At 36.9% G+C, this 13,213-nt stretch overlaps 1 protein-coding gene across 1 annotated transcript in view; it reads left to right on the forward strand.

Moving 5' to 3' along the window:
* Window positions 1-259: 259 nt before the first annotated feature.
* The window catches only part of gpc5a (glypican 5a), a 175,482-nt gene continuing 162,528 nt past the window's right edge, over window positions 260-13,213 (forward strand). The window contains exons 1-2 of the mRNA XM_051898814.1: window positions 260-741; window positions 7,691-7,852. Of these exons, the coding sequence (XP_051754774.1) occupies window positions 591-741; window positions 7,691-7,852 (313 nt within the window). The 5' untranslated portion in view covers window positions 260-590. The remainder of the gene's footprint in view (window positions 742-7,690; window positions 7,853-13,213) is intronic.

Below are 13,213 nucleotides of genomic sequence, written 5' to 3' on the forward strand. Positions count from 1 at the left end.
TTATACAATAACGTGATTAATAATGACAGTTCTTATGTCGATGTATCGTCCTAAACTTCAATCAAACAGCTGTTGCTATGGTTACCATCTCAAGCAAAAGCGATTTCTGTTGGCGAGCGCACTCTGACTAACTTATCGTAGAAAAAATATAAACTTACGTTTAGTCTTAATCAGAGGTCAAACACACCCATAGTTCGGAAAATGTTGCGACAAGACAAAACTACATAGTATATACTCTCCTTAAAGCTCTCGATATTGTAGCATAGCCTACTTGTCCGCTTCGCTGGTCGTGCAGATGGTGTGTTGAAGCGTCTCTTCTCTTTGCAGTCTGACAACACTAATGATTCCGCCCATTCTCTCTTGACAGCTCCGTCTTTCACCAACACACTCTCATTGCGCTCTTTTTGAAGGTCCTGCGCGAAACCCTCCCCTTGCGCTTATGTGTGACATGCAACATTTCTTGAATATATTTTTCTTCACCTAAAATCACTGCTGTTTTTTATCAAGGAAGTTTTCCGAGAGCTAAACGACACGCCCGCGTTTCTATTTTTTTACTCGAACGGACAAACTCTTCTGGTCAGCTTTTGGAGATGGAGATGCGTGGAGTTTTGGTTTATGCCTTTTTAGCGGTTTTCATCGATTCATGTCGGGGGACTTTAATGAACTGCGATGAAGTGCGTAAAGTTTTTCAAATGAAGCAAATTGGACCTGTAAAATCACTACCTGACATACCAAGAACAGGTAAGATTTGACCGAATTTGACATTACAGTGATGTGCCTCTGATTTTGAGTTACTGTTACTATTCGTTTTTGTTCCTTTCCTCACCTAGCACCAATGTTAAGCTGACCATCGAAAATATAACATTTCCTAAACAGTCGCTTTATGTTGTCAAATTTTTAATTCAAAGATTTAGAGCACAGCAATTCGGAGTTTGGGACATTTTATTTTTCTGGAAGAGTCGCAAATCATTTTTGATGCGGAAGTCTTAACGCGTTTGAAATGTAAATAAACGAACTAAAATTCAGCTGATTAAAAGTGAAACCGGTTTCCACATATCGAACATGTAATAGATTTGAGTAGTTTTATAAACTTGACCCAGAATATTTGATATTAAAAATATCTTGATATGAACTTCAAATGACGTTTTAGTCAATGTGTAGCCGTAGGGCGCGTTTACCGGCTTTGGAAGTTTGAGGAGGTAATCGTCGACTCGAAAGACTGTCTGTGTGGACTGACTGACGCGCATTAATTTTCACATAAGCTCCGGTAATGAATGGTATCTCATGGAGCAGGTCTAACAGCTTAAACTTGTACTTCCCTAGAAATACTTTCTGTTTATCTTCATGATAGACACATTTACTGAAAGAATTTGGAAGTAGATCATCTGAAGTTGGTTGGAAGATTATGCATAGTCGCTGTTTTTAAGTTTTCAGGATTTGTACACGACTTATCCTGACAGGAAATTAAGATAAAGGACTCTATGGAAATATGTTTTTGAGTAGGGTAATATTTTGCTGTTGGTGCGCAAGCAGGTTACAAAAAGATGAAACTGGGTTGAGACTGAAGTTACTTGGCATGCATTCACCCTCAAACTGAGATTTAAAATCAGTTCAAAGTTTCCTCGAGATCAAGTATACTGTATACAAGGTCAGAAACTATCTCATGCCACTTGACTGCAAAATAACCATAATTAGTTGCAAGAAGATGCACTGTTTGGTTTAAACAGCTGTCATGTAAATCTTTGAGAACTGTTTGGTTTGTGACCTCTGAGCCTGTCGAATGGTCTTTGTAAGGTTGTTTGGATAATCGTCCCATTTCTCTGTTGCTCTTGTGATCTGAAACTAGTTTTTTGTCCTCTCTAATAATGGACGGTGATGGTCTCTAGCTGCTCATATCTAAAGGAAAGGGCTCTAACCAGTTTGACAAACTTTGCTGCGGTAATGGATGCTAAGTGGCTTGAGGAGAACAGCTTGTACGCTGTTTCCCACAGAGGTCATCAAATGGAGTTCACTTCAAAGCACTGCTTGAAAGAAGTTGTTTTTGGGTTTTACAGGAATTTAGAGCTGTGGTTTGCTATTATTTTGCACAAAAAACACCTTCCAGGAAAGATGTTTTATGGAAGCTTGTTTCAGCCATGAAATTAAAAAAGGTATTTGTGACTTTTTATCTCACAATTCTGACTTTTTTTCTTGCAATTGTGAGTTCATCTCACAATTCTGACTTTTTTTCTCAGAATTGCGCGATACAAACTCACCATTGCGAGTTACAAAGTCAGAATTGCGTGATATAGGTCAGAATTGCGAGTTATAAAGTCAGAATTGTGAGGGGGGAAAAGACAGACATTTTTTTCTCAAAATTGTGTTTATATCTCACAATTCTGACTTTATAACTCGCAGTTGCATGTTATAAAGACAAAATTGCGAGATATAAACACAATTCTGAGAAAAAAGTCAGAATTGCGAGTTTATATCATGTCATTTTGACTTTATAACTCGCAATTGTGAGTTTATATCTCGCAATTCTGACTTCATATCATGCAATTCTAACTTTAGAACTTTGTGAGATGCAAACTCGCAACTGCGAGGAAAAAAGTCAGAATTATGAGATAAAAAGTCATGATTACTTTATTTATTTATTTATTTTATTTTATTTAGTGGCGGAAACAAGCTTTTATAGTGTTTACTCATTGCTCTTCCTGAACTCCAGATGTTTTGGTTGGGAGCAGTTAAAATCAGAAGTTCTTTTTTCAGGGTAAGTTTTGCTGTTATGAGAGATTAGCATTAAATGAACATCAGTTAACGAGTTTAGAATTCTGCACATTGAACAGCTTCTTTTAAAAGCATTTATCCACATGTTGATGTCTTGACATGGGCTACAAGTTCAAGTGTCATCTTGCTTAAAGGGAGGTCTGTTTCTCTCTAGTTTTTCAGTAACCTGCAGAATAATGTAACTCTGCATACTGTCATCTTTAATTCATTTTGTTTGGTCTTTTTATAAATTCATTGTGAGGCTTGTGTTGAATTCAGTTATACTTTACATCTGCAAAACAGGTGCATGGTTTTATGCTTTCTTTTCTGCTCTTGATAAATGTGCAGTGACTAACGTAAACCATGACAGACTAAGTTTGACCTTGTTGAAGGTGTTCATCAGTTTTAGTTCGACCCTAGGTATACTGTCAACAAACTTTGAGATGGACTTGCATTCTGCCTTTTTTGTTGTCTTTCCCATCACCCCACTTTTTACTTCAGTTTTCATGTTATAAAGCAATATGTTCAAAGCATTCTATTTTTATGAGTTTACCTGACCGTTTTGGTTTTATTAAAATGGAGCAAAGAATAAACAAGACATTATGTTTGAAGGTAAAACATTCTTGAAAGTCACACTTTTATTGCAGATTTCTAAATGCTGCAGTGATTTTCTTCTCTTTGCTTCCAATCTGGGATGTTAGTAGCAGTGCAAACTGTTTGATGTCCAGCAGTCTCCAGGCCAATTATATCTCACACCACATGACCCCTTGTGAGGCCTAAGCTCCTAAAACATCAAATAAACTGACCACCATAGTGGGTGAGTGAATAAAAAATTTAAAAATAGTCATGTTGACATTTAAACGATTCCTCATTTCTGTAAGTTAGCATTGGCATGCATGCCAGACATTTTTCTTGTTAACTAGCTGTTGTAATCCTATGGCCATGGTCAGAGAATCTTGTAAAAAGCACTGACCATATTTTCTAAATGATGCTTTTCATTGCTTCGCTCAGACCCCTAAAACAAACATACTTTCAGTCTGCTAGCAAAGCTTCACGTTGCACTTGTTATGATTTGATCAATCTTGGTTTTTGTGGTAATTCCTCCATAATGCCTTCATATAAGAAAGTGCTGGGGGGTGTAAGTGGCTTCAAAGAAGCATGAACTTGAGAGTATTTTCTCTTATTTGAGCACTGAGATATGTAGTGGTTTTGTCAATGTAGGCTCATTGGAAAAACGTGCTTCTATCTACATTTTTGCAAAACTCCAAAAACGTGCCTTTACATGCAAATCACTGCAGTTTTCAGCTGAAGTGAACATTATTGGCAGTAAAACACTAAGAACTTTTATTACTTTTCATGCAAATTATGATTATGGGGAAGTTTATTGAAGACTTATTTTGAAGTGAAGTGACATGATGTGTAGCATACTTGGAATTTGTGCTTTGCATGTGGCCCATCCAAGTGCACACTCACAGCAGTGAGTATTGAACACACACCTGGAGCATTGCGCAGCCGTTTTTGCACCCGGGGAGTGATTGGGGGTTAGGTGTCTTGCTCAAGGGCTTTTCAGTTGTGGCTAATGAGAGTGGAAGAGAGCGCTGTTCTTTCACTCCCCATCTATATTTCCTGTTCAGAAGCGTCATTTACCGGACATTGCATTTCATGAACTGCCACGATACAATAACCAATATAATAAAACTTTGCTGGATTCATGTCCATCTGTTTCGGATAAAGCTAAACATGCTTTTATCCCTGCTTACTGGATATAAACATGCAAGAAGCAACTTAATATCATTTTGCAGAAATATTGCCACAGGTACGTTTTTACAATGAGTTTGGGTTGAGAGTTTTACTTGCAACAAAGTGGTTTGATACCATATCAGCAAGGAGATTCTCTATCTGTGGGGTGGCCTACACAGAGTCCCTTCTTTCAGTCACCAATTCCCAAATCTCACAGCCTGTTGAATCATGTGAAACCGGGGCAAAAAACGAGGGTGTAAAGTTCACAGTTGGATGGATTTATTCTCTCAGGTGATTACACTGAAACGTCTAGCAGGTTGTGAGTGAGAAATAAACACTTCCTGGGGTGCTTTCATTTCGCTCTAGCGAGACAGAGATGAATTCCTTTCCTCACGCCATCTCCTTTGCATCTCACTCAGGAACTCAAAACACTGCGTCACGGCGTGGTGATAGTGTCTTTGGCAACACTTGGCTCGTCCCGGCACGTCCCGTGCTGTTTTCCTAGAGCTATAGTCCCCTAGGTGCTGTCATTTGCATTGACCTTTTTGGGAGAAAAAGTTGTTTTTTTTTCCTGTGTAGTGATGGAAAATTTTTGTCGGATCTCAGTGGGATAAGAATTTTGATGGCTAGAGATATCAGCCCTTTCATCCTCCCCACCCCACTGGCCTGCTGCAGCCTGCACAAATGTGGAGTTTTGTGGCCACCCGGTGGGAGTGTGAGTCTGATAATGGTCCTGAACATGAGTGCATTTGTGAATGTAAAGATACTGTAAAAAAAATTGTGCCACAATTCCACAAAGTATTTTGGCTGATTGCCAGAATGTTGCTATGCAGCTGTTCGGGCTGGTTTCTAGGTGTTGCTAGGGTGATTGCTAATGTGATACTGTCCCAGGTGTCTGTGATGTTTTGGTTTAAATATATGTGGACCCTAAGATTTTCTTTATTATTATTTTTTTAAATTTATTTTTATCCCTTTTATAGTCCTAATTTTAATGAAGCCAGGTATAAATCATGACTCACTTTGGATGAGATCACTTTGGAAAATAAAAGCACACCTCTCAGCCCATGATAGTTTTTGAAATATTACTATGTATATAATATTCAATCTTTTAAAAGAAAAAAAAAAAAAAAATCCCAGCGAGGTTTAGTCTAGGAAGTGCAAGTAGCGAGGCAATTTGTTTTAGGTTAGTAATTTGTTCAAATAGTAATAGTAAATAGTTTACACTTTAGTTCAGGGTCCAGTTCTCACTATTAACTAATTATTAACTATGACTTTTGCCTCAGTAAACTCCTAATTGCTGCTTATTAATAGTTAGTAAGGTAATGGTTAAGTTTAGGTATTGGGTTGGATTAAGGGATGTAGAATATGGTCATTCAGAATAAGACATTAATATGTGCTTTATAAGAACTAAACAGCCAATATCCTAATAATATGCATGGTAATAAGCAACTAGATAATAGTGAGACTTGGACCCTAAATTAAAGTGTTACCAAAACTTTCATTTTAACTGTAAAAAACTGTTTATTAACAGTAAGTTCCCATGCTATATATGGAGAAAAGCTGTAATAGTAACTCTAACTTTACATTTAGTGTAATTTTACAGTAAAATACTGTTAAATGTACCATTTTTAATTAAAAAGAACAAATCATCTTATTATTTATAGTGAAAAACTGTAAACTGACATTCCCAGAATTCACAGTTGATTGTTTTTAATTCTATTAATTATTTTTTTCTTAGTTTATTTATTTTTTTTGCCCTTCAGTTATGTGCACTGGGTTTATTGTTCTGTTCAATGAATATTTATTTCATTACTTTACTGTCATGTGTGTTACCATGATGGTGTTTTTGTATCTGTATGCATAACACTGTCCATTTTCTAAGCATTAGTATTTTACGGAGCCCCGGACATGACATGCAGGAAAAAATAGTAGGCTAAATCGTGCGCACGATTTATTATTTCGTTCCCTTGATTGACTAAAACGTGCGCACCATTTACTATTTCGTTCCATCGATTTATAAATCATGCGCATGATTTATAAATCAATGGAACGAAATAGTAAATCATACGCATGTTTTAGTAAATCATGCACATGATTTAGTAAATCGAGGGAACAAATTATTAAATTGTGTGCACGATTAAATTTTTTTTCTTGCATGTCATGTGCGGGGCTCCGTAGTATTTATCTCAGCTTGTGAAAAATTTACTTCTGATGAACTTTGATTCATCATGTGGTTTTTCTCTTTAACATCAATGTTATTATGATAAATGCCAGTATATGTTAAAAGTAAAAAACAGATTTTAGTTGCAGCATGGCCTTGCTAATTCAGCAGAAAAGGACTGTTGTATTTACTGATTTAAAATGTGTGTGTGTGTGTGATGTATTAATATATATATATATTTTTTTTTTTTTAATTACAGTTTTAAACTGAAATTTACAGATTGTTCTGTAAATTTTTAACATTTTTACTGTATTTTGCTGAATTATCCTTGCACCACAGCTGCCAGTTTTTGTCTGTAAAAAGACAATTTATTTGAACACTATGAGAATTATTAATAGAGATGTTTGCCCTCATAAGTCCCAATTATTATAGCTTACACAATGAATCTAAGGATCAAATCCATGTGACTTAGCACGATTCACACTTGGCATGATTGGTTTGATTAAAACAAATTAAAATGAACCCTGGTGCCATTGCTTTGTTAGTGAGGTTCATTTTTTGAACATGTGTGAACGCTGCCATCCGAACCCTTGTGCAAACCAAACAAGTGAACCGAGACAACTGAAAAGATGGGTCTCGGTCCGCTTCCAAACGAACTCTGCTGCAGTTCGAATGATATATGAACGCAACACGGACCAAAGACATGTAAACAATCCAAAAACATGAAGATGAGACCCTAAAAAGGACAGAATGCTCATGCATATCGTTTTTTTCTCATTATAGTCATGATGTTGCCCATCACAGTTCGCTACAGGCGTCAGAACTGCGTGTCCTCGCAGTAGATCGTTTGTATGTGTGACGGAGGGATTCATGCCACTGTTTTGATTTCTTTACACATTTTATAAGCTCTTCACAAATTATTATTTTTTTTGGTCCAGACCAAACGAACCAAGCGAACCAAACCACAAGTGTGAACACACCCTTAAATGCATGTTACTACCTTAATTAACAATCCCAAACTTTGTTTGTTTATTCCAACAGGTTCAGATCTCCAGGTTTGTTTATCAAAGAATGTAACATGCTGCACCAAGAAGATGGAGGAACGTTACCAGGTGGCGGCACGACGGGACATCCAGAACCTTCTCCAGACATCCAGCTCAAGTCTGAAGTTCCTCATCTCACGGAATGTGGCTGCTTTTCAAGGTTAGATCATTCATTTTTTTGAGACTAGCAGTGGTTTATTAGTTGTGTCCCAAATGACGCACTATACACTATGTACTTACACTACTGGTCAAAAGTTTGGAAACATTACTATTTTTAATGTTTTTGAACAAAGTCTCTTATGCTCAGTAAGGCTGCATTTATTTCATAATAAATACAGAAAAAACAATAATATTGTGAAATATTATTACAATTCAAAGTGATGGTTTTCTATTTTAATATACTCTAAAATATAATTTATTTCTGTGATGCAAAGCTGAATTTTCAGCATCATTACTCCAGTCTTCAGTGTCACATGATCAAAAACATTAAAAATAGTAATGTTTCCAAACTTTTGACTGGTAGTGTATGCACTATGTACTTATGCACTATGTACTTATCCATGTAATGTATGAATTTTTTAAGTTTATTTTGTCCTTCAACAGAGTCTGAATCCCCCTCCCCCTCCGCAACGTAATTAATGCTGCGACAGTTGAGTGCATGAAGTGTCCAACATTCCACACTTTGTTTTTTCTGTTAATTTAGTGCATCATCCGGATATTTAAAGTGCACTTTATCTTTTTGGAATTTTCTGCGTTAACGCACTACTTGCACTATTTGTACTTAAAAACATCATAGAAAAGTGCATAAGTACACAAACTGGGACACACCTATTGTCTGCAACATTAAACGGTTCCTGAATTCTCTTACCACATGTTGTGTGTTATTCTTTAGTTTATAAGCTTGGCAGGTTGCAGTGCTTTTGTTTGGTATGATGTCAGTTTGATTCCGGACATTTTACTGTTGTACAGTAAAGCATTACCACTGTATACTTTTCCCTGAGACCCAAAACATGTGATTTAGTTCCTGGTGGCTCTCCAAGGGCTTAATTCTGCAGCTTTTCAGTACATTTCAGGTTGACCAGTGTTCATTTAAGGCTTTTCAATTAATGGTTTCCTTGATGAGCTGTACACCAAGATGCTTGTTTTGAGGCCTTAATGAAACCCTTCACAGCTCCATAATGTCAGGTCATAGGAGCCTACGCACCTTTGTGGAGGAGGGTATCCCTCATTTGAACCAAATAACAAACCTGGATAACCTGTAATCTCACATAAGTGCTGATGCAAGAAGATGCACTCATCCTGACAAAAACCTCTCTATGTCGTCTACCGCAAATTCTCAGCAGAGGCTCGCTCTCAGGTTTCACAAAGATGGTTAGTCAGTCAGTGTGTAGCTAGCAGCTCATGATGGGTCGGTTCACTGTGAGTGTGTCGAGATCTTGGATTGCTGCAAATGTGCCAGGAGAGTGAAGATTAAGAGTCTCCATTACAGAAGAAGTGAAGTGTCACTTTTTACGCTGACTTTGAGAGTCATGCAGGTTTTTGCTTGAGTGAGGTGATGCTTCATAATATATCTTAATCAGCTGATATTGATAGTCGATCATTATTTTCATTGATAACCAATACAATAGTCATTATTATAAATCTGTACTTGCCTACAAAAGGCAAATAAATACAGCAACAGCAAATCAAGAATTTCTTTTGACTGTGTTTTGATTGATCTGATCAATTTTCACACTCTGAACCCAAAATAGTCAGTCAAACCCATATGGTAGAGGACAGTTCATATTCTATGAAATGTATGTATATGTATCGTCTGCTTCCAATGTTAGCACAATCTGACCAATGCTGAAAATGTAAAATTAGTTGATATATTGTGCATCCCTATTTCAAACAGTATGTGTACAGCTGTGCGTTTCATCCTATGTTTTCATGTGTTTTAAGACAACAGAATTCAGTACACAGTACAGTTCATAATGATAAAAATTATCCTGTTGACTTTCTTCTTCTTTGCATTTCTGAGTTGAGACTGACAGTTCAAACACAGGTGTAGACACGCTTCTGTTTACTGCCTACTTTGCTAGACAACATTGAGAGTTTCCCTCACAATCAAGAGTATATCATTAAACCAAACCTCTTGCATTATTTCTCTTGTGGTTTAGGGCCCTTTTTATCTCAATGCAAGACCTGTTATATCACATCATTTTGAAGAATGGTATTCAGGTGGCAGTTACCATAGTACTCAAAAACATTTTGCACATTTTGTTGGGCGTAGACTCGGGGAGAGCCCTGACGGTGTCTAATCACAAGACTCATTTTATGAGATTAAGCCCATATTACAGGGCCCAGTCCCAGCCTCCTGCTGTCTAACTAGCTATTACCTCTTGTCTATAATACTAAACGCTGTTGTCTTAGAACAGATATGAAAATAAGGGATGAAGCATAGCTGTACACATACTGTTTGAGATAGGAATGCACAATATAACATTAAAGGGTTAGTTCACCCAAAAATGAAATTTCTGTCATTAATTACTCACCCTCATGTCGTCCTAAACCTGTAAGACCTTCATTCATCTTCGGAACACAAATTAAGATACTTTTGATGAAATCCGAGGGTATCTGATCCACACATATGCAGCAACGACATTGCACCTTTCAAGGTCCAGAAAGGTACTAAAGACACCGTTAAAACCGCCAGTGTGACTACCGTAAAATGATGGAATGGTAACAGCACTTTACTACAACAACACTTCCTCTTCTCTAAAGCAGCTCAACATGGCCTCACTCCCTTTGTTGTGTGTTCTTGGGGACAGGGTTTATGTAAATTTTAGGGTTAGTGATGTCACTAACCCGGGAAGAAGCTTGTTGTAGTCCCTACCAGCCATTTGTTGTAGTCCTTAAAAAGCGATTTCTGTAAAAGAAAATATCTCCCTTTGCATTGAACTTTGAGCGTCGTAACTTTGCAGATGTTGTTTATGCTCAAACAGCAACATTACACACCAACTAAAGTGAAATCATAATCAACCACCCCTTTAATTTTTATATAATTTAATTAATTTATTTCAGATATTGTTCTATAAATTAGCTTTTTATGAATTATTAATGTATAAATGTTATATAAACATGCTGCTCTACTAAGGGAAAACAGTGTGACAAATATATATATATATATATATATATATATTATATTGTATATACACTGTATACTCTTATGATCTGTGATCTTTGACAATTGGTTTGAAAATTGATATCAAATCGATCAAAATGCAGTCAAAAACCTTCTCAGCTGCATGTGCATGTTTAATACTTTTGCCTTTGTGTAGATTTAACCTATTGGCTATTGTATTGGTTACCCAAAAAAGAAAAGAAAAGAAAAGAAAAGAAAAGAAAAGAAAAGAAAAGAAAAGAAAAGAAAAACATTCAAAAAATCATTATTGGCTGATAAATCAGTGTATCCCTAATAAAAGTCATGCTTGAAGGTTTTTTTGGAAATCCTCTCTATCCTGTTTTTTTTATTTCTCTTTTTCCATGTGTTCCATACTGTCTTTAAACAATGAACGTGCAATACAGTGCAGCGCTGCAGAAACAGTGACATCTTGTTTTACTTGCTTTGATTTTGGTGGTCCAGTGAAATGCGGGTTTGCTACCATTTTTATGAAGTTAGACAGAACCCATTATGATGCGGTTGGATTTTGAAAAACAAATAGTTCTGTCTTTGAAACAAATGCACCTTTTCCTAATTAAGCTTTAGTTTCTGTTGGAGATGTATTCAGTGTAGATGTTGGGAAGAGTAGATTGCTAGGAATTGGTCTTAAACCACTGGATACCACTGGAATTTAACCACAAGGTGATGGTCTGGTTACCTACAAGACTTGTTTACATTTTAAACTATGTTCTACTTCCCCATTGTAAACCAGGCGGTAGTGTGTGTACAGTGAGGATCGTTTGTTTGCACAATTTTTACTGAACCTGTGTAAAATTTCCTCTCTAAAGGTGTACTGTTTGTCCCTGTGTACGTGTTATTAAGAATATTACACACCTGTTACCAACAAGTCTTGCAAAACATGTGACAATTAAGCACATTTTCTCCCCTCCAAAATCAAACTAAAAAACAAACATCAATACGCATTACAGAAATGAGAATTTTTGGAAGGGAAATGTGCTTAATTTTCACAATGTCTCTGAAAAATAGGGCTTATTTTCTTCATGCATTTGTGATTTTGAGGTGAAATACCACTTTATTGCACGGGGATTCATTGTGTGGTTGTTGTTTGTCGTCTTTTGAATTACTGGCTAAAAGTTTCAGATCTTTGAACAGTGGTTTATTCCAACCTGGTAAGATTAATAGCTGTGGTTGCCATGGAACGATGGCAAACCTCTCTCGGAGCAAAAGAGAGTGAAAGAAAGAGAGTTGACCGGCATCTCTCTCAGTGGGCAGCAGCATATTTGCACATCGTGCGGCTGACGTGAAGACCCTTCACGAGCAGAGGTTAAAGACAAACACACTCCTGTGGAGCCGAAGTCGCGGCCTCTCAGTTGGCTGAAGGTTGCTTGTTGAAAAGGCCGTCGTGTAGACATTTTCCACTTTTATTTTCGCCTTATTTATTTTTTCGCTTTCCCTACATTGCCAAATGACATCAAAGTGAGCTCTGCTTCAGTGGAGAGCTGATGCATTCGGCCGGTGATGCCGAAAACAGCAGTCTGTTTCGAGACGGAGCCTGAGATAAGAGGGCAAGATGTTTTTCTTAAGAGTGCCTCAGTAGTGAGAGCGAAATTGCACCGTTGAGTGAGCAAAATACCTGGAAGCCACTTGTTGAAAGAGTATTTGAGTAGGCATATTTTTTAAAGTTGAAGGGGAAAAATTGGCAGAATTTGTGAAGAAGCCTCTGGCTTGTTCAGTTCGATTCAAAGCAAATCACTTTGAAAAGTGTGAATCATCATTTTGGGAGTTAAGGATTTTTTTCGGCCAAAGTTACTGCAAAGTTTTTGATGTTTTGTGGTTTGCTACCTCTGTAACATGTTGAACTGTGAAATTCCCTTAGAACCCATTGGAAAGATATCACAAACGAGAGCTTTTTAATCTAATTTTCCCCCTCTTAGAAAGCAAAAAGATTGCATAGAGACTTGTAAGTTGCTTCCCTTGTGAAAGAGACCACATATCCCAGAAGAGATCTCTTGTCTCAATGTCTCATACTCTACTCAGATTGGCAATCTGCAATCAAAATTAAGAGATCCCAGTATGAACTCAAACCTTTCTGTTCATATTGTCCCATTAGCAAACAATCTGAGCTGACATCCACATTCATTTTATAGCTCTATACACTCTTAAAAATAAAGGTTCTTTAATTGACATGGTTCCATGATGAATCTTTATCATCCATGGAACTTTTCCATTGCACAAAAGGCTCTTTATTGTGGAAAGTGCTTCTTTACATTATTAAAATGTTCTTCACACTAAGCAAAAAAAAAAAAAAAAGTTTATTTTAAGAACTCTTCATTGAATGGTTCTTTGGGGAACCAAAAA

The sequence above is a fragment of the Ctenopharyngodon idella genome, chromosome 1 (genome assembly GCF_019924925.1).
Source record: "Ctenopharyngodon idella isolate HZGC_01 chromosome 1, HZGC01, whole genome shotgun sequence".
Taxonomy (NCBI): domain Eukaryota; kingdom Metazoa; phylum Chordata; class Actinopteri; order Cypriniformes; family Xenocyprididae; genus Ctenopharyngodon; species Ctenopharyngodon idella.